The sequence below is a fragment of the Perca fluviatilis genome, chromosome 1 (assembly GCF_010015445.1).
Source record: "Perca fluviatilis chromosome 1, GENO_Pfluv_1.0, whole genome shotgun sequence".
Lineage (NCBI taxonomy): Eukaryota > Metazoa > Chordata > Actinopteri > Perciformes > Percidae > Perca > Perca fluviatilis.
This window is the reverse complement of record NC_053112.1, coordinates 25,037,657-25,060,303: the sequence shown is the minus strand read 5'-3', so window position 1 is coordinate 25,060,303 and position 22,647 is coordinate 25,037,657. Positions and strand designations below refer to the sequence as shown.

Sequence of the window (22,647 nt, the reverse complement as noted above, 5' to 3'; positions counted from 1 at the left end):
GAACAAGTGTGGAGCATACGGTTGCACCCCACCCCCCCACCCCTCCCTCATTAAGTCAGTCAATGTGACAGGAAGACTTATGTAACACCCCAGAGATGGAGGGAGGAGATGGAGAAAGAGTAACAAGGATGAGGATGAAAGAGGCAGCAAGGAGAGCAGCTGTGAAGGGGGGAAAAAGAAATGATTCAGTGGCAAAGAATTAGGCGCCAGATGAAAGATAAAGGGGCAAAATATGAGAAAGAGAGAGCGTAAGACAATTAAACAGGAGATATATTAAGAGAGAGATCCGGTTAGAGAAATGAAGAGAAGGGGGGAAAGATAAAAAAGCAATTGAAAGATCTACAGTACCGTGCCTTTTAGTATGGCTCTGCTGGCTTTACACTTTTCATTTGTTTTGTGGGGGAGAGATTAGCAAGAGGATTAAGAGAGTGAATCTCCCGCTCCTCATTCTTTCTGTTTCCCTCTCTCTTTATTCTCTCACTCTTTCTCTCTCTCTCAGATGGGCACACGCACATTTGCTCACTCGCTCATGCATCACACATGCGTGTAGAAATTGTGTGCCTCAATGATATACTGTACATATTATATATCATTCTTAGATGATTTTATCAATCTGGCAACTATTTTTCAGATTAATCGATAAGGCAGAAAATGTCAGAAAATAGTGAAAAGAGCCCAACGTCATCTGTAAAGTGCTTGTTGTGATCAAAAAAATATTTACAATAATGTTAAAAAGGAGAAAATCTTACAAATTCTTACATTAATCAGTTTATCGCTAAAATTGTATAATTGTCAGACGATCGACTAATCGTTTTGTCGCTAATAAATATACATGAACTCACACAAGCACACTCATATAGTACAGTATGTGCACAGTTTGTGTATATATACATATGCAAGGATGAAAGCAAGCAGACAAAAAATTTACACATACTCTCTCTCACACACACACACAAACACACACTGTTCTATTCAGTCATTCAGGTAGATTTGGCCGTGAGCCAGTGAAGTGTAGAGTTGATTGGGCAGCTTGGGGCTCTCGGACCATGTTTGCCAGTACATCTGGCTCTCTCGCTCTCGCTGTCTTTATCTCACCCTCTCTCTCATATCCACCTCCTGCTCATCTTCCTCTCTCCCTCCACTTCTGCTCTTCATGCTCTCTCTTTCTTACCCGTTCCGCTCTCCATCTGTCTCCCTCCACTCTTTCCCTTTATCTCCCTCTCTCCTCTGTTCAGTCCTCCCCACTCTTTCAACACACACGTTCTCTCTCTCTCTCTCTCTCTCTTTCTCTTTTTCTCTCCTCTGAAAAGCTTAGCTATTCTCTCTCTCTCCCTCCCTTCCTTTTAAACAGCAAAAAGCAATTTCTCTCCCTTTGTCAGGGCGGTTGGCGGTAAGCCCTTAAGTAGGGATTTTCTGGTTTGGCTGGAATGCCATTAGGCGAGCTGGCGATGACGTGCCGTGACTGACGTGCCGAATCTTTTTGATGTCGTGATGTCACAATCCAGCAGAGGCTGTGGTTATGATATTGTTGGCGTCCCCAGAATGAGGGGCTTTAGTGGTCATGTCAGGAGTAAGTCTTCATAAATCCTTTATGGCACAGAAATATTAAGCTTCTTTGGTGGTTCAGGAACAGAGGGAAAAACATGGTGGAATGTGCACACACGTGCACAGAAAAAAAAGATGCACACACAGACACAAAGCCACCCACATAGAATTCTTCTTTTACACACTCTTTTTGTAGCACAAACGAAGTCTCAACCATAAGTGTTGCAGATGTGTCATGTGTGAATGACAGATGATAGTAGTACAACAAGTGGAAATCTGGTACTTGAGTGCATTTAGAAACGCACAATAATCCATTAGATAGCCTAATATATAAATGCATATGTGAATGCTTGTTAGTATAGTAGGAATGGTACTCTGAATGGTTGTCATATTAAGAGCATTGACACAAACAGCAACATCGGGGGTTTGATCTTCACTTAACTTTTGTATACATCTTTCCACACAGCACCTCCCAGGTTTACGCGAACCCCAGAAGATCAAACAGGAGTCCAGGGGGGGGTGTCCTCCTTTGTGTGCCAGGCCACAGGGGATCCACAGCCCAAGATTGTGTGGAACAAGAAAGGCAAAAAAGTCAGCAACCAGAGATTTGAGGTATGATGCTGAGATACTAATGAAGGAAATGTAACTTTGTGTCTTTTTTGCACTGATAGTTCTGACTTCTTCTCATGCTGAAATGTTGTCAAGAGAAACCTGACCAGCTGTGTAAAATAGTTGTGTCTGAATAAAGCAGGATGACTTGTCAGTGGGATCAGTTCTTGTTGTTTTCTTTTCTTTTTATACCTTTCTCACAGCAGACATTTTTACTTTCATGGCATTATTAATGGCTGTAGATCTTAAACTATGAGCTGCTTTGTGGTTTAATGATTTGTATAGCCTTGAGAAAGAAAATTAAAAAACACATTTGAAGACTTCACCTTGGGTTCTGGGTAATTTTTTACCAATTAAACAAGTAATCAAGAAAATCATCATCAGATTAATTAATAATGAAAATAATTCTTAGTTGAAGCTTTAAATGGCTGCCTTACATTTAGTTTCAGAGCCCATATTGTACTTGCTCAGTCAAATTGCCTAAATGGAACAGAGTCATCCTTAGGGCCCTATTTTAACGATCTGAAACACAAGTATCAAAGGTCAAATGCAAGTAGCTTTGTGGGCGGATCTTGGGCGCTGTTGCTATTATACCGGCGTGATAAATGACTGTTGCGCCCGATGCAAATCTAAAATGGGTTGGTCTGAAGTAGCTACATTACTCGTAGGTGTGATTTGGGCGTAACGTGCAATAAACCAATTATCTCGTTATCTCACATTCCCTTTAAAAGCAGGCGCGCTTGTTCCATGGCGGATTGCTATTATAATGGCGGATTTGCCCGTGCTGCTGCTGGAGCATTTGAGTTAAGTGGCATCGGCACATGCAGTTCAGTATCACATCTCCTTAAGTCCTCTAATATTTCCTCATTTATGTCATCAACACATCCATGATTCATGGAAATGTTGTGTAAAACAAGGTCATATTTTTCCTTGTATTTATGTATGGTTTGCAAAAATGAGAACTGCTGGGTCCATGAGATGAGAGAAGCAAAGTGTATGCGCAGTGTGCACACTCTACATTACGGCCAAGCATGCGCCCTTAAAAGAGCATCTGAATAAGCGCCACTGACTTTAGACCAGGTCTTTCCTGGTCTGTGGCGGAATTGTTTTCAGAAACTGGAAAATAGCACCAGGGAAGGTTTGTGCCGAGACACACCTCTTTTTGCTGAACCGCCCCCGGAAGCGCAAGTTCATTCCCTAATTTACCAACGTGAGTCTGTGGAGGGAAAAGTCTGCTGTGCGTCGGGTGCAAAATAGGAATGATGCATGCGTCGGTGTACAAAGTCAATTGCGCCGGGTGCAAGATAGGGCCCTTAATGTTATTAGTTACACCTGTGCTTTTCCTTTGACAACAAATTAGAGTGCCCGCTGTGAGAAAGATGTACTTTGTAGTTGGCACTATATTGCAATGAAAGTTGAAATTTAAGTCAATAATGAGTGTTGTGTTTTGTTTTAGGCGGGAATACAAAATAGCCTACCATATATGACCGGTTTGCATATAAAGCCAAAATTGTGCTGTTAAAGATTTGATCAGTTTACTTGATTTTCTTCAAGGTTATAAAACAGTCTGAAATGCTTTCTACTCCAACTTTTTCATATGTCATTATGCCGTAGGCTACAGTTTATGAGATTCTTATATGATCAGCCTTATTAGTTTCCCGCAGGCTCTGGCCTTTGATTTATTTCAGCACCTCACAAGTCACTCTAAGATGGAGATGTTGAACCAGCTTCTCTCCTCCCCAGTCAGTGTCACCCTGAGCTCAGGGTGCTTTTCCACTTTAATAAGTTGGGTTTCCTCCCAGGTTTAAGTTCATCTTGGTGTCTTCCTGTTTGTGATTAAATCAATTGGAAAATATTTTATTTTTAATCCACCCTATAGGCTATCACCTTAGACTACTTGCTGTATATTACTCTTTTCTGTCCTGCCGTACAGGAGTTGTTGAGGGATTTCTTTTAATTTGATTTTAGCAAACAAAAAACAGGAAAAGGCTTTTTTCATCTCTTTTATCATTGAGCTGCAAACAGTGTTGAAGGTAAAATTAAAACTAAACAGCAAGGTCCATTGCTTCAGCTAAACATTTAAACAAACCTGCCTCTGCTGTATCTGTACCACAGTGCAATATTTTAAAGCTTGATGAATTTAGAGTAGGTTTCTTTACAGGTCCCATATTATAAAAAAGTGAGATTCCCATCTATCTTTTTTATTATAAAGCAGGTTAAGGTGCGATATAAATACTGAAATGCACACAGCCCGTATTCAGAAACGGTTCACTAAAACGAGCTACCAGGACTTCCGTGCGATTGTGATGTCACAACTTTAATATATATAGAAAGGTAGAAAGTGCTGCTACAGTGTCGTTACAGTCATTCCTGGCTGTAATGACGGTGCAGAGACTCTGAGAGCACAGATGCGGAAGACCGGGAAACGCTGACCAATCAGTACATACTGGGCTTTTTCAGGAGGGGGGCTTAAAGAGACAGATGCTAGAACAGAGCAGTTCATAGGTGAATACAGGTATATTAAAAAAGACAGTATGAGTAAAATAATGTGTTTTATCAACAATGTAAACATGTTCTAGTAGAAACCCAAAATACTATACTATACTATATGAACATGGGCATGAGCATAATATGAGACCTTTAAACATGCAGTTTCTGATTTCAGCAAAAACCAACTGTAAAAACAACATTGACATATCATTGGTATTTAAGTTAATATGGCAAACAGTTGCCCATGTAAACATCCAACAGACAGAGAGCAACATTAGCATTATTTTTGAAGTTGTGTTTCTGTTCACCTAATGAATGTAAGTGCAATATTCACTCTCTTTTAGCTCAGTTTTAGGTCTCCACCAATTTTTGAGGGAAATATTTGGCTCTGTAGCCGCTAAATGCTTAGCGATGCTCACCAGCTAGTTACTAACTTTGTATGTTGCTTGGTGAGGTATAGTGTACAGTGGTCAAAAATGCTGATGAGAGCAGTGAGAGTGAACCAAAACAATAAAATTGCAGGCGGTAAAGCCAAAACAATAAGCTATAAGATGCTGTAACGCTCCATACAGCTGAGGGGGACTGCACAATCAGGTGATAATTCTCTGTATGTTCATTACTACGAATGGCACCTTTCACTTTAGGCAAGGCAGCTTTATTTCTATAGCACATTTCAACGACAAGACAATTCAAAGTGCTTTACATAAAACAATAAAAAGCAATTAAAAACAATTAAAATAGAATAAGACCGAATAACGAATAAAAGTTACATTCCAGTGTAAGAAATTAACAATTGCTTTAAAAAAGGAACACATTTTGAGCTATTGTTAATATATTATATTGATTAAAGCCACTTTAATGTATTTTCCCAATTACAGGTAATAGAGTTTGACGACGGGTCCGGCTCGGTCCTAAGAATCCAGCCACTGAGGACCCCCAGAGACGAGGCTATTTACGAATGCCATGCCTCCAACTCTGCAGGAGAGATCACTGCCTCCACCCGACTAAGTGTGCTACGAGGTCAGTGTGAACAAGCTGTGTTTCCATTCAGAGGTCAAACATAATTTTGTTATTGCGGTGAAGAAAATTACTAATCATAATACCTGGACATAAATCAAAGCCCCTTTATACAATACTGATTCCATAAATGTGTGGAAAATGTGACATTTGTCGATGTTCTTCTAACTTAAAAACTAGGCAGAAGAAGTGGAGGCTTGTTGGATGTTTCCTCAGATGTCTATATATATGCAAGTGTAATTCTGCGATAGATGCTTTTGTGAGCGTTAGCAAGAATCCATTAATGCACATAGTGATGTTAGTGTTAGTGGAGTCCATTAGGAGAACATTATGTACCGGTAGTCTGAAGCTCAAGAGTGTCTTAGTGAGTGAAGCTGCTCAAGTGTGGATAATCACATTGCCTGCCTTTACAGTACATGCTCGTGGGGAAAGCCTATTGTTCTACCATCTCGTCTCTCTCTCACTTTCTCACTTTCCCTCTTGTCTCTCTGAGGGGTAATAACAGTCTACAGTTCTTCCCCTCCACTCTCTTCTCTCTTCGTCTCATCTGTCTGTGTTTTTTGTCTCCCCAAGTTCATTCCCTCTTACGTTTTCTTTCGCTCTCCCCTTTTCTTTTTTTTACACTGTTCCTTTTCTCTCTCTCTCTCTCTCTCTCTCTCTCTCTCTCTCTCTCTCTCTCTCTTTCTCTGTCTCTCCACTCTCTCCATACTCTTAGGTCCACTACACAGCAACTTTTAAATTATTCACATCAGACTACTCTTCACATCTTCTGTGCTGTTCCGCTCCGCTCCATCCATCCAGAATATTTCCTCTCCCATAGTTGTCTCTTTGTGTGTGTGTGTGTGTGTGTGTGTGTGTGTGTGTGTGTGTGTGTGTGTGTGTGTGTGTGTGTGTGTGTGTGTGTGTGTGTACACATCTGTATGTGCTCTTGGTTATGGGTCCCTGCATCTATTTTAGATTTTTCCCTTTCCCTTGATGGAAGCTATCTGCTTGCCTCTAATCTGTATCTTTTTCGAGAACCACTCATGCACACACACAGAGGCAAACACTCACACACACACACGTATCCTATATCTAAGACAGTCAGTCTTTATGTAATGATTAGCCCCTTCTACTCCTCTGAGGAGTCATTGTGTTGTGGATAATAAGAGGCCACCTGGGAGCAGCTAATAGCCCCTGATATACTGTCAGTATTCAAATGTCAGCAAAGAACACACGCACACGCACAAAAAGACAACTATGTGAGGAAATATTCACACACAGGTTCTTGCAATACAAACATAGTCTTGTCAGTCATGTCTCCTTGTCTCCCCTGGCTCTGTAAAGACACAGCTCCAGTGACTGACTGTCAGACAGGAGGGATCCGGTGTTAAGGTCAGCCGACTTAATTACTGAGGATTAGAACCAGGCTAATTGAAATCTTGGCTTCCAGTAAACGGCTGTGATTGACAATGGCTGAAATAATAATGAACTTGTGAGCAATTATATACTTTAGGATCCAGTGTACAGTCCAATACTGTATAATTCATGATTTGGTAAAAGTTGAGTGTGTGTCTGTTTGAATTCATCTGAATGTGTCTCGGACAAAACTAATTTCCATTCTTAAATTGACATTAAAGGACAATTCAGATTTTTTAGTTTTCTCCCATTAAAGTACTGGCTAAGATCTTGAAACATGGCGAAAATGAAGTCTGATGGAACAAGAAACTTAAGCGCTCCGATGATCAGATGAGAGGTTATAAACAAGCTAGCAGTTTAGCCAGTGTCTAGACCCCTTTATTTGAAGATATAACGGAAAGTGAGTGCAGCAGAAATGTTTGTAATGTAAGTGAAAGTTGATAGGAATGATGGCCAAAACTAGGAAAATTTGACCTAGGTTGTAATTGGAATTTTGGAAACCTCTAATTATATCCCTCCTATTATAATCCCATATATTCCCACCTTTCATCATATTGTACATACAGTATCTTACTATAATAAAGTGATCAACACAGCTATAAAATCTATCACCACTCCATGGTTAAATCTACCTTATATTTTGTCTACCATCCTATACTCACAATGTAAGATATATATATTCTAAGTGTGAATTTTATTGCATCTATCACTTATACTCTTTATCCCCGGGTGAATGAAAGAAACAGGTTTGTTCGCAGGTGCAGATATTACACTTGAGCTTATGATACTGCAGCCAGCTCATGCTTTTAGTTCCCATGATTGTAAGACCAGACTTGACCTGCGGTCTTCCAGATTTACAGATGACAAACCCAGCGAGCGATGTGTGTGAATTTCATTTTGGGTCTCATATAAAGAGGACAGTGTTCTCACGGCAGTTCCCATGATTGTGTGACCGGGCTTTTCTATGAGCTGTGAAATTATCTGGATCTCTCACAGTGGAAACGCTGAAGTGGGAGCACATCCAAATGAAACAGTGGGATGTGTGGAAGACTCCGTCAACAAGGGAGTGTAGGGTTACGCATCTGCTCTGACCTCAGGGGGTACTTAACTGTTCAGCAACATGCACACTCACACACACACACACACACACACACACACACACACACACAAACTGGAGCAGCTTTGTCCCAAACGCACTTTGGTGTTGCTTACACCTGTACCCATGATGGATGGTGGAGAGCTGGTTATGTGCATGTGTTAACATGTGTGTGTATGTGCATCAGTCCATTCAATCAGCCCTCTAACGCTTTCACTTTTATCTGTTCACACCTTGTCAGTTTTAAATTAAAAAAGCTTGTGTGTATTCTCGTTATCTGTGCTCTACGTTTGCAGGTTCTTGCAGACACCTCTACCCACACACCCAAAGCTCTTGCTTTTTTTTGACCAGCAGCATGGGTTAGTGGTTGTAGAAAAGGGGCAGAGAGAGATGCATGATCTTGGGGAGTAGCATTCTAACTGTGCGTCCTCAATGTTCGGTGCAGTGTCCCACCCCAGGTAGATGAAATAGAATGCATTATTCCTGCCTAGGAGAGGCTGGCTTTGAAGTAAGCGTTTGCATAATGAAAGCGGAGAGAGTCAGGATTGTTATGCTGTATGGGTCCCTTGTGCTCTCTCTCACTTTCTGTCTGTTTAGCGCTTGCTCTCTCCCTTGTTCTTACTCTATTTTCCTTTCTGTCACTCTCTTTGTCTCACTGTATTCCATTATTTCTCTATTGTTTTTACACTTTTGCTCTCTTTCACCACCGGCCCACACAGACACACTGGTACACACAAACACCTTCTCATCTTGTTCTCTTGGTTTATTATGTCCATGTTTCCATTTGTTGGGCATTGTGATTGATTGAAACCGAAGCTGTTAAAAGGCCACACACGCACTCGCAAAACTAGTGTCTCACAACCCGTCGGCTATGGTTCGATGGACTAGTACCAAAATTAGCATCTCCTTGGCGAGGTTCAGTGCTAGGATTTCCCGTTAATGAGGCTCTGTGTGGTTGAGAGGGATAAAGTCACAAGGGATTCTGGGTAAAGAAAAAAAAACGGTGTAAGAAATTACAATAGACTGCCTTCTAGATCAAATACAAACATATGTACACAACGTAGAAACGTACGCTCCTAGCTCATCTGTCTGTTGTCACCATGTCTATCTTTAACGACTTTTATTACAACATAGTCTCACGGCAGTTCGTGAAATGGTCACGTAATTTTGTATCTATTGATTCGTGTACACGGACACGTTTATCTCATTTTTTTCATGATGGTCAGCACGTTTTTTAAACTAATGTATTTAAATGGGAAGCATCTTTTGTGATCACAGCACGATTCTGGGTTGGGTTTAGGAAAACAATAATGGGACGCGGGACACCAACGGGACGGTTGGGTTTAGGAAAACACGGAACGGGGAAAGGAAACGTGACACGCGGGACATGATCCCCGGTCTCTGGGGTGAATGTCCTGTGTTTTTGACCCATCCACCACCCCAACCAACCTCCCTACGCGGATTTTTGGCCTTTCATACTACTCGCGAGTCGCTACCGCAGTCGCTCTTAATACATTAGTTTTAAAAAACGTGCTGACCATTGAAGGTTTTTTTTTGTAAAAAGTGTAAGGCCCAGAGGCCAGAGAAAATCTGACTCCATTAATCTTTCTAAGTTCGAATTCCCCGCGTATTCGTTGATGACCATCTTGACCAGAAACCTTAACCTTGCTGGCCTACACATGCGGGCCCACAGCTGTGACTTCCTCGTGTCTACCAAGTTATGAGCCCTTATTCAAAAGTCACAAGTCAATTTATTCTCTATGGGCTGTCCCCCTTCCTCCGTCCAGCAGGATGAAGGGGTTGCTGTCTTCATGAACACCAGTCAGGCCGGACGTCTGTTTGACTCCAGCTAGAGATAAGACAGACCACTCCTGTCTCATTCTTCCTCTTCCCCTCTCCATGACCTTTGACCGAGTGCCTAAACACACACATTCCTACCTGTTTTTCCTCTCATTAATGTTGAAGCAAAACTTCTCCCACGAACACACACACACACACACATCATGGTACACTTTAACATACTATATGACTCATATAGTAAAGTCCATGTCTAAAATAATAGAAATATCTCAAACGTGTCCGTGTACACGAATCAATAGATTCAATTACGTGACCATTTTACGAACTGCTGTGAGACTGCGTTATTTATTATAGATGACTCATGAATCTGACATTTTACCTTGCAGTTTCAAAGTACAGCCTTGAAGAAAGTTAAAAAATGTTTTACAAACTGATTTGCTCTGAACCCATTTAATTCCAAGGTTGAATACAGTATATTCTCAGTTTGTGCAGGTGTCTTTGATACCCCACCTGCTCGAAGCATTGTCTCCCCCACCTCACCCTGAAATCTCCCACTTCTTCGTTAAATGAAGTTGGCCCACTGCCTTTGATTTCCTTCATCACAGTGGAACGACTCTTCATGTTTGATCTAATTGCCTCAGATGTCTATGAATTCACATTTGATTTGCCATCCCAAAAGGGTTCAAGTCCCAGTGAATGCATCTTTATTTGACCCGCCTATTTGATTCATGCAAAGGGATGAGCTGCCGGAGAAGGTTGTGTGCAATACATAGACTGAGCAGGACAAAATGTGTAGCTCAGCTGTTACTGACTTCAGCAGAATAGAGAGTATTTGATTTTCACTTGATTCTTATTTGAAGAGCGGTTGCCTGAAGTCTTTGTGAGATATTTTGTCAGGTGGAATAAAATGTTACTATTTGACCTCACTATTGTATTCTTCAAAAGTGTTACCTCTGGGCTCAAGGCCAATTCAAAACATATTTTGACTCTAAATTGAATCTACTTCAGTACAAGGCTACAGCCAGCAGTCTGTTAGCGTAGCTTAGCACACAAGAAAACGGGGAAACAGCTAGCCTGGCTTTGTCTTAAAGGAACAAAATCCAAATGTTTTCTAACTGTAACGATATACACTGTTATATATTGAATAGTGTTAAGAAATAAACCCATCCTGTTTAAAATCCTTTCACATTTGAAACATGGCAGGTGATGTAGATTGCGTATTTTTATTTTTCATCTCTGTTTGACTCATGTATTTCATTTTCTAGAGGACCAGCTGCCCTCTGGGTTCCCCACCATAGACATGGGTCCCCAGTTGAAAGTGGTGGAGCGTTCTCGGACCGCCACTATGCTCTGTGCTGCTAGCGGCAACCCTGACCCAGAAATTACCTGGTTCAAGGATTTCCTGCCGGTCAACACGTCCAATAACAACGGACGAATCAAGCAGCTCCGCTCAGGTAACCAATGCTTTTATCCCTCCATTCTTTCCCTTCCCCTCAATCCCAAGCTTTTATTTCCGCCTTAAGGTTTTATCCCTCCAATTTGCTCTATCCCTCGTTCAATTTCTACTCCTTCTCTCCCCCACCCCCTTTTTATTTTTTTGTTCCTTCAAAGCTACTGTTATTCTTGCCCTCATTCACCCCTTTTCTTATTGCTGTTCCGCACTCCTCCTGCCGTGGTTACTGGCTGTGTTTCTCTGCTGCTGTGGTATGAGTTGACTGTCTGTGGTTGCCAACTTTTCTTAACTCTTTAAAGTCTTAAACAGTGTACTCCCAACTTTTCTCCGCTTTTCTCCAAACTCTCTGAGGTCTTTCCGTGCACATCACCATCACACGAAGGGTTTAATTTTTCACTTAGTACAAACTTTATGAAATATTTGTAACGACACGCATCAGTGCACAACATGTCTCTAGTCATAACAAATCTTCTCTACTGACCCAGGTGATGGTGGCATGCACTGAGGGAATGTCCTCTCTAAGATGGCTCACTGCTGTGACTAAACAAACAAATAACCTTTTTGTTTTTTTCCTCATTTCATGGAAAGTGTCTTGCGTGGGTGTGAAATTGACTCACAGACATTGCATCCATGTTACTTGAGAAAATACATTGACAGAATATGTTAAACTCAAAGAAAAATTACTTGGAAAAACACAGAGAATAAATAATTTTCCAGTCAAACTACTCAATCCACCTCAATTAGCTTTTCTATAGCCACAGTAGTGTGTAAAATCCCAACTTGTCTCAGCAAAGTCCCCTCCCTCCTCAGTCCTCCTGATGCCTCCAGGGACCAATTCTGAAACCTAATTTCCCTTTCTTGTGATTGGACACCCAACTCTCTGGCTTCTTTATGGATAACCTCTTTGCTTCCGTCCCCATTTTTTTAATTTTTTTTATTCTATGGCTCAACCCTCAGCGCCCTGCTTAGACTCCCTTTTTGACCTTAATTTTACAAAGAAATATATTTAATTAAAATGATTGAATAAATTGTTACAACTTAAAATGTCAAATATGTGGTATTTTAGCTTTGTTTCTTCTGTGTGATGATTACAAAATACTTTTAAGATTCTTTTAAGCACAAAGTTCTGTGTAGATAATCGATATACATTACCTTTTTGGCATTAAAGTGCTTTTTCAAGGTGTTTCTACTAAGTCAACTCCTCTGTGTAACCAATGGTCCGATTATAATGCCATGTCTATGCTGTTTCTTTTCTCTTTGTATCTTTTTAACCACAGAGTCCTTTGGTAAGTGATTCTGTTCTGAGGCCCACACCCTCACTGTCCACTTTTCTATATACTGTTCACTAATGCTGCTACTGTTGCTACTGCTGCTCACCTTTACAATGTTGAGGTGTTATTAAAATGCATGATGGCATGCATTTTACTAACAGTCACACACAAAAATAATATAAAGCACAGATGCGCACACACACACACAGAAATACACACACACTCACAAGTCTGTAGGCACCCATACATCATTTTGGTTAAAGAAACATATTATAGATGCTACAAACTGGATACACGCACACACACATACATCGACATGCATACACACGTATCTACACATATATCTGTATGTACATATACTATATACTCACACATATCTCTGTCACCCTTGAGGTAGCTCGTCTCACCCTCACCTGTGCACCTGCAGCCTTTCCGCACCCAAATAATTACAATAATGTTCTCCTCACACTCACCTATTTACTTTTCCACTTATTCAATTATTCTTCCCCTCACTCACTCACTCACTCACTCACTCACTCACTCACTCACTCACTCACTCATTCACTCACTCACTCTTTCATCCACTCACCTACTTACTCTCTCTGCTCTGCTGTATAGAGTAACCAGTCAATAAGCCATCAACTCTAGATGGCTGTTGGGTAGGCCTCTAGTGGAGCCATGCACTGTAAGGAAATCATTGGTGACCAGGTTTCAGACTTCTAGACTTTGACTGTACAGTGTAGTATGTATATGCTGAACCTAGTTACTACTGCTTAGAGGTAGGACATGGACACATGCATAGTAGATGCAGACAACTGAAGTAGCTAAAGAAAAACCCACCCTTCAATACTTTTCACTGTTTTAGACGTAATTTTGCAACAATGTGCTGTAATTAGCATTTCTTTGTTTAAATTCACTTTAGTGATTTCTTTCATTTCCCAGAATGCTTTTTTTATTGGCATATAGAGAATATGCCTGGGATTTTTATGTGTACCTACAGTAGTGTCTCACACTCACACACCTCTTTACAGCTGAGACGATTAGTCAATTATTTGATTAGTCAAATGATAGAAAATTTATTCGCAACATTAACATTTTAATAGTTGATTAATGGTTTAAATCATTTTTTATTACAGTCTCTGGTTCGGGCTTGTCAAATGTGAGGATTTGCTGCTTTTTCTCAGTTTTTTTGCCATTGTAAACTGAATATCTAGAGCTTTGTGACAAAACAAGCAATTTGAAGATGATGCCTTTAGTTCTGGTGCATTGTGATAGACATCTGACATTTTATAGGCCAAATTATCAATTGATTAACTAAATATAATGCCTGGCAGATCAATCAGTAATGAAAATGATTGTAAGTTGCAGCCCTACACTTCTTAACGGTAAACATGTCTTGTTGCTTTGTTGCATTTTGGTCTGTTGAGTCCACTCTTGCCTCTTTTACACCGGACTTTTCACAGGATGATTGCTGATGGTCGGTTTAAGATATTGAGTTTACAAACACACCATTGCGCTTTGATTCTGAGGGGCAGAGTCATCACCTTGACATTTACTGCTGATGTCTTAGATTGTTGAAAATGTCCCTGCTGTCAGAGTCGGTTCTAGCTGGAAAAAACGCCAAACAATAAAATAAAAATCGATCCAAATATGATGTAGGGACAATGCCAGGGTTTTTATAATATTGTAGGGTGGTTTTTCTCCTTTAGGAACAGATATTAAATATATATTTACACACCTTATTGCTAGATATTATTGCTATACAGAATTACACCTGGTTTTGATCTACGTGGAGAGCAAGTGCAGGTTCAGTCTCAGGGCAGTTATGTACTTAGAGTTCCCGAGCGGTGCAGACACAACCTTACTCCTACAGCCACATCAACCCCTGCTTTAAGTCAATGAAGTCAAATCAATAACCCATCTCCTTATAGCTCTGTCACTGCCTGTCACTCTATCTATCTAGTTTCTGTCTTTCTCTTCTCAGGCTTTTTCTGTCTTTATTTATTCTATCTTTTTTTATGCCTCTCTTTTTATCTCACTCTCTTAAGGATCTATATTTTGAGTCTTCCTCTCTAATTTGATTCTTCTCCCTTCCAAGTTACCTCCCCTCCCAGTCCCTCCCTTCCTTACCCCCTTCTCCTCCTGTGGTACTAACATTTTCTTCTTCTTCTCCTTCTCTAATCTCGTGCATTCATTGCCCACTCAGGTGGCACGCCTATACGAGGTAAGACTGCTGGGAGGACCAACATGACACAGTGGCCTGATTCCTTTTCGACCACTGGTTCCTACTTGTCTCACAGATCTGAAAAAGCAGCTCTGGGTGGATTAATCAATATATCCATATTGGTAATACCTATCCAGCTGCTCCAGATCTGCAGTAGGTGCAAGAGGTAGAAAATGGAATTGAGCAAGCAATTGATTATACTATGACTTTTAATCACCTCCCTTCTTCTCGTCTTTCATCCTCTTTTAATCCGTTCATTTTTCCATCTCAGCCTAAACGTTCACTCTGTAGCACAGAAATCCATTGCTTCCTTCCTCGCCATATTGTGATCTTTCTTTTGTATCCAGTATTCAGTTTAACATCACTTAGCTTTTTACATCTACTTTGTTTTCAGTCTAAAGCATGACATGTTTACAATTTTTATTTATTTATTTGTTGCTTAGTTTGAGGTGACAAAGCATTATATATATATATATATATATATATATATATATATATATATATATATATATATATATCACTTTTATCACTTTTGCCTCCGTTTGTTTGCTTTTCAAATTTGTTTGTCACCTGATTTTCTGGTAATGACCTAAGCTTGACCTGGCCTTTCCTTCTACCTTGTCTATATTTGCCCAATCAAACGTCCCAGTTTTGTTTTCCCTCCCAGCTGTTATTCGCTCAGCCCGAAAAGTCCAGATGGCGAAGACTCAGACACACTTGCAGACATTAGTGTGCTCACACACACATAAACACACAAACTTGCACATACACATAAATTTCTTCATGATTTTTTTTACCATTACTTTCTATTTTCTCTCTCATTACCGATAAAAAGCCCCAAACAACCACTTTTTTGATAAAGTTTTTCTGGGCGCTTTTTTGCCTTACCACACCATCTTTAAAGAACCTCTGGTTGACTTTTTTGACAGTTTTTCTGTTTTCAGGGAGCGAGAAAGCGTCGGTCCCTTCCCAAGGCTTTGCGTATGTCGTTCCTTTTTTTTTTTTAATCTGTGGCCTTGATGGAGGTCGGTTGATGTTTTTACCTCCTTATTGGGTGTGTTTTTAAAATGACATCACACTCCTGATCCCATTGGTGGATCCGTAATGGTTGGGGATATCTTATTGCCATGGCAATATCTTTGTAACATTTTGTCCTTGAAAACTGAAACATGGTTTGCTCCCTAATATAACTGCATCTTAATTTTCAGCAAATCATTTTTTTTTAAATACTGTAATGGTGACTGGATTTCTTCACATTTTGGTTGCTTGGTTTATTTGTTTCTGCCTTGCATGAAGACTACATTCTCCGTTTTTCTAGGCTTTGTATCAGTGCTTTTTTTTTCTTTCTTTTTTTTTCTTCCCATTTCTGAATCAGGAAGCTGACCCTTGTTTTGGGCAGATTCTTGCTGACAGTGGTGGAAACTTCTTAATTTGTCTCAATAGATTTGGCTCCCTTTGTAGCCCTGTGTTCAACTTGTTTTTGCTGAAAACTCCCTCAGATTCATTTACAATTTTTGCAGTTCTTACCATTTTAATGTTGGTGTATTTATGGACTATACCAAATGATCTGATATCTTCCACTTTTGTGTAATTGCTTTTTCTTCATCACTATCTTTCTGTGCGACTCTCCTCTCTCTCTATCTGCTACTTTTCCTCTCCATCCCTCAATCTATCCAGGTGCCCTCCAGATAGAGATGAGTGAGGAGTCAGACCAGGGGAAGTATGAGTGTGTTGCCACCAACAGCGATGGGACACGCTATTCCACCCCAGCTAACCTTTATGTCAGAGGTAAGAGGGGGATAAAAACCAACCTGTTAGTCCAATTAGAGCACTCAGATGTAACAATCGCATTGTTAATGGGTGTGCAGATTGGGACATTTTATTCCTAGACGATATTCATATTTATGATAAGATATTATATATATTTTTTTTAAATAGACGTCTTCTGCTATGAATGAGTGTTTATCATGTTAATGTGATGCTATTTAACCTGCTGTGTTTTATAACTTTTAGCTGTAGAGCCATAAAACAGGATGGTTTTAAAATGAGCGCTCCTTTACATCAGCTAAGGCTGGGCTGAATGTTTCACTCAGGCTATTAATCTCTCTGCCCTCCCTTCTTAGCCTTTAGACCTCGGAGAAAAACCAAATCATTGTCTGGTTAAGACTTGTGTGTTTCTCCCTAAATTTGACAGGCATCTGACCTCCTCAGGCACTGTCTCCTTCAACGCACACATACACAGACATGCATTCGCACCAAATGTTTAAATCTTGGAGACATTTTTATTCCTGTGGCCTTTTGCTCTGTTGTCTGCCCACCCCTGACAAAAAAAAGGGGGGGTGAGGGGGGAGGCTTTAAACAGCGTAGCATGCTTTTCTGACTCCAACATTCCTCCAAGGGATACGAAACAAACACGCACACACACGACTGGATGCACTCACAAAGAAACACACACATCTATGCTACACTAAAAGAAAATATATAAACACACGTGCACACACACGGACGTACACAAACCATGCAGAGGCAGTGATGTGCGTCTAACAGTGCTTGCAGGGCCAGCAAAATCTTGCAGTGCTGCTCAGTGAGTGTTTGACAGGCGGTCTATGGAGACAGCCGGCTGTGGAGGCTGCCTTAAACAGGAAGGCTTTCACTGACACACCGGCCATCTATGGACTCGGTTTTCTCTCTTTGTTCTCCTCATTTCTTTCTTTCTTCCTGTTTCTCTTTGGCTCTTCTCCTGTCTGTTGCCACCTTGCCATGCTACTTTGCAGGGACGTGCACAGACATTTGGAGGGGCTATAGAGAGCCGAAGTCATGCCCTTCTACTTCCAGCCAATGGGACCTATCTTTCAAAGAAATATGAACGAGAGTCACTGGAGAGATAATTATTGTTTGCTGTTTGAATCGAGCCATGGATTACAAATATGATGTTCGTCGATTTAAAAGATCATTTTTCAACCGAAGAAGGTCTCAGTTTATTGTTAAACTGTTGAAGTATAAGACTATGAAAATACATAATTAGAAAGACTACACACTTCAAAGTCGCATGGATGACGTCTTGCTGAAGCTACAATGTCTGTGTGTATCGTACCGGGGATGTAACATTACTCAAATGAGCAGAGGAGCTCGCTTGTTCTTTTGCTTATCTGCTGAAAACACTTCACTGGATAAAACACATCAGGTAAGATAGCGTTACATGTGTTGTGGAACAGAGCTAAGCTAGCTAGCTAGCGAGCAAGTTGAGCATCAAGCTAGGTGACGTAAATTGTGTGAGACGAGAGATGTCGTTCACTGAGCTCTTTCGTACAAAACTAAGTGGTCATATGACAAACCTACGGCTAACTGAGACTTTCTTCGGCTGAAAAACTTTCTTTTAAATTGATGAACATCATATTTTAAATCCATGGCTCAATTCAAACGGGATCAAAAATGTATTTGCCTCTCCCCGTTCACTACCATTCATATTTTTTCCGAATTAATGTCCCATGAGGTCCACCGGAAGGGGCGTGACCTCTGTTCTTTATTGCACTAATCTGGAAAAAAAGGCAACCTGACTACAGCTAGTAAAAGTATTTCACTCGATCCCCACGTTCTCAAATGCTCTGTGAACTGGAGCTCTTGATATACATAAAATAATAACTAATTCACAATGCCATATACGGCAAAGACACAATTTACTGTGTATTTATTATTAATGAAACATTTGTTTTTAATGAGTTATTAGCCTACTCCAACTTAAAGAAAATGCCCCTGATAAAATAGGCCTACTTCACATTAAATGAATAATGTAGGATGGTTGATGATATTATCAAATGCTTCTCTCACAGCTGGTCTGCTGACAGTTTTAATCCAGGCTCCAGCTCTGCAAAGTTACAGATCTTTTAGCTGTTTCATTGAGCTCTTTCTCACTCTTCTTCGTCATCTTTGTTGTGAAGGCATACTTAAGCACACAAAACTAACATTAGGCTGTACTTTTTTTTTATGCAAAGTTTATTACATTAACCAATTGGGACATTCATTTATCATCTCATAACAAAGTAAGGCGACTTTCACTAATGTCACATCTGATTGTTCACGTAACATATTGACTGTAAACAACGTATAATCTAGCTTGATTCAAGAGCCCCTACCATCACATTCCTGAGCCTCTCTCTTCTCTACAGAACGCACACTAAGGTAACGGACGTAACGTAGCTACGTTAGCCTGCTGCTGCAACATACGTTATGTCATTAGCTTTGGTTGATAACGTAGCATTTTACGTTAAAATAAGGCAATGCTGCACTAAGTGATGCACACGTTACAAGCTGAAGCTGCACTTTATTCAAAGCTCAAGTTGATTTTTTGGTTACTATTAACAGGGCATTTGTCATAATCTCCATAACTTCAAAAACTCACGTGAAGGCAGAAGGGCTTGCGCTGCTCCGTGTGTGGGAATATAAGCAAAGTCACGTGACTGGGGGCAGAGGGCATCGCTGAGGGCAAGATTGAATGATATAGCGAATTTAATTTGATTTCACTTAAATAATGATGGGCGTGGTATGGCATTAATGCAGCCACAACAGTAAAAAAAAAAAAGAAAGAAAGAAAAGTTTATTTCGGCTCTTTCGCCAGAGCATTGACATAAGTGCCAGAGGGGCATCTAATCCAATCAGGGCAAACGGGCAGTTGCCCGGGCAACAATAGCCCGTACCTGTGCACGTCCCTGCTACTTTGTCAATCTTGTTTTCTTTCTGTGCCTCCTGTTTCTTCTCTGATATTTTCCGTTTTTCTCTCCTTTCTCTCCTCCTACTCCCGCCGTGCTCTGTCTTACCCTCTGCAGAGCTGCGAGAAGGTTGGTAAACTAACGACTGTGTGGCTCTTTGAGTCTCTCCTGAGTATTTTCTTTTCTTCTATTAAACTGCCATTTGTGTTTGTGTGTTTCGGCTGTTTTATGTGCAGTACTAAAGGTTTAAACCTGCCTGTACAGTTTACTCCTTTGAGATATACTGTACCCTGCATTCCTCTTTTCTCTTTTTTCCCTGTGAGTGCATGTGTGTTTGCTGTGAGTTTGTTTTTTGTCTGTGTATCTTTTGTGTTTCAGTTCATAAAATATTTAATGGAGCACACCTAAAAACACCATGAATAAAACATTTTGATATCACATGCGCCCTAGTGGTGATGTACCAGACTGTCTGAATGCTTGCAGTCTTCTTTAAATGTCATAAAACTTCATCTTAGAGTATATAGAACAAGATAAAAAAAAAGTAAATCATGCTACAGTGTATAGACACTGACTGTTATGCATTGTTCTGCACTTTACTGAGCAACACAGTCATGAATTTCTAATCACCTCTCTTCTTCTGCCGTCCTGCTTTCACTGCTGTCTGGTCCAGTGCGTCGTGTCCCCCCACGCTTCTCCATCCCCCCAGCGGACAGCGAGATCATGCCAGGGGGGAACGTCAACATCACCTGTGTGGCTGTGGGCTCCCCTATGCCATACGTGAAGTGGATGCTGGGAGCAGAAGACCTGACGCCCGAGGATGACATGCCCATCGGCCGCAATGTCCTGGAACTGACTGACGTACGGCAGTCCAACAATTACACATGCGTCGCTATGTCAACACTTGGCGTGATCGAGGCGGTGGCACAGATTATTGTGAAAGGTGGGTTTATCGGAAGATATCGGAAGAGCAAGTGAACAAAGAGGAAGTGATGGTTTGACTTTGCATCCAGTGAGACTTTGGTTTTTATAAGAGCAGAGAGGACAAAGTGTGAATGAGCACTTGATGTGTAGTATGCTGTGAAGAACATTTCCATTACAAAAAAAATATGAAGTAAGTGAATAAGTAAAGTTACTCCCTTTGCTCTGTTTTTCATACTAGTGCAGTGCCTGTTGAAAATGTGCCTGTTTGGAACGGGCCATTGCTTGGCCTGTGATATTGCTGCTTGTAGAATTCATCAAAACTGTCTTTAAAAGGTGATTTAGAGTCCCTTCGTTAAGATACAACAGGCTCAAGAACTCTTTTATACATCAGTCTATCCTGTTGCTAAATCAAAATCAGTGTTGCCAATTAAGATCGGGATCCGAGGATACCATGAAACATGTTTTTTTGTCATGGCTATTTTTACTATATGTGTAATTGTTGTCTAAATCTGTGTGTACTTTTCTCTTTTTTTTTGGAGCAGAGCTGCTCGGGAACGCAAAATGAATATCAGTGTAAACTGACAGTAAAGTTATATTGTATCATAGAAGAGGAAAGAAGGACATTTCTGTTTATTACAGTATATACATTTTTTTTTCTATAGGGACCTGTCACTAATTAATGATCACTAAGTCTGTATTCAGTTCAACTTTGTCAGTATACAGGTGGTTTAATTTGGATTTAATATAACAAATTGTTGAACTGACTTTATTTGTTTAGTCCGATTAAGTTTATATTTTTTGTCCAATTCTTGTAATTGTTATGTGCAGATAACATTCATTGTATAATCCTAGGATATTGAGCTGGTCTCGTCATTTATATGTTTTAACTAGCAGAAGTTGATTTTATTGTTTTATGAGTACAAAGTGATGCTATGAATCTGAGTCTATCAGATGATTTTTTTTTTTTTTATGATAAGAAGGATAGTTTGTAAAATCTCTCTCTCCTCTCTCTCACAGCTCTCCCAAAGGCCCCTGGTACCCCTGTGGTGACGGAGAGAACTGCAACAAGCATTACACTCACCTGGGATTCTGGCAACCCTGAGCCTGTCTCCTACTATATCATACAGGTGTGTAACAGACACAGAAGCGCTACTGCATGTGCACACAGGTTTTTTGAGACACAGAACTTAAGATAGCTAAAGTTGCACTAGATTTTTGTATGAACATTAACTGTTATTAACAGCCTAAATTGGTAAGTAGGGCTGCAAAATAAGAGTACCACGTCTCTCCTGAAAGTAATAAATTCACCAAATTGCTGAAATAAAATCTAGTGTCTGGAATACTCTCTGCCTACCAGGAGTAATTAATTGAAATGTTGAGAATAAAACACAAATTGCTGCACTGAAACAATGACTGAATATTTAATAAAAAAAAAAAAAAGCAGCACACCCACATCAGATATTTCACGTTTCATTATGTATGTTTTGGCAAAAATCTAGATAGATAGATAGATAGATAGATAGATAGATAGATAGATAGATAGATAGATAGATAGTGTTATTAGACATGTATTTTACCTAGAGCTGTCATATAGTATGTTAAAGTTAAAGTATACCATGATATTGTGTGTGTTATGAGAGATAGTTGGGTGTAGGCTTCTAGAGGAAGCACTTAATGACAGGAAGCAGATGTCATGCCTGTCTTTGTGCGGGACAGAGACGGTGGGAGGCAGATGTTGGATCCTGTATAGGCCACATGTGTATTATAATTCTTAAAACACTGTTACTAAAGAAGTGTTAACTTTATTCGTCTCAGTGAGTCTTTAAGGTTTCTGGTCATTTAGGTCATCAACGAATACGCGGGGAATTAGAACTTAAAAAGATTCATGGAGTCAGATGTTCTCTGGCCTCTGGGCCTTTCACTTTTTGCAAAAAATCCCCTTCGATAGATAGATAGATAGATAGATAGATAGATAGATAGATAGATAGATAGATAGATAGATAGATAGATAGATAGATAGATAGATAGATAGATAGATAGATAGATAGATAGATAGATAGATAGATAGATAGATAGATAGATAGATAGATAGATAGATAGATAGATAGATAGAGCTT

At 40.2% G+C, this 22,647-nt stretch overlaps 1 protein-coding gene across 25 annotated transcripts in view; it reads left to right on the top strand.

Annotated features, from left to right (window-relative positions):
• ptprdb (protein tyrosine phosphatase receptor type Db) overlaps nucleotides 1–22,647 on the top strand; it is a 176,949-nt gene that overhangs the window by 110,759 nt on the left and 43,543 nt on the right. For 7 of the 25 annotated variants that reach the window (XM_039792332.1, XM_039791488.1, XM_039791999.1 and 4 more), the window contains 9 exons: nucleotides 2,012–2,157; nucleotides 5,523–5,664; nucleotides 11,221–11,409; nucleotides 12,686–12,694; nucleotides 14,886–14,903; nucleotides 16,581–16,691; nucleotides 19,727–19,738; nucleotides 20,280–20,549; nucleotides 21,548–21,657. In XM_039792332.1, the coding sequence (XP_039648266.1) occupies nucleotides 2,012–2,157; nucleotides 5,523–5,664; nucleotides 11,221–11,409; nucleotides 12,686–12,694; nucleotides 14,886–14,903; nucleotides 16,581–16,691; nucleotides 19,727–19,738; nucleotides 20,280–20,549; nucleotides 21,548–21,657 (1,007 nt within the window). The remainder of the gene's footprint in view (nucleotides 1–2,011; nucleotides 2,158–5,522; nucleotides 5,665–11,220; nucleotides 11,410–12,685; nucleotides 12,695–14,885; nucleotides 14,904–16,580; nucleotides 16,692–19,726; nucleotides 19,739–20,279; nucleotides 20,550–21,547; nucleotides 21,658–22,647) is intronic. The other 18 variants (XM_039791659.1, XM_039792536.1, XM_039792717.1 and 15 more) reach the window with 7 other exon arrangements.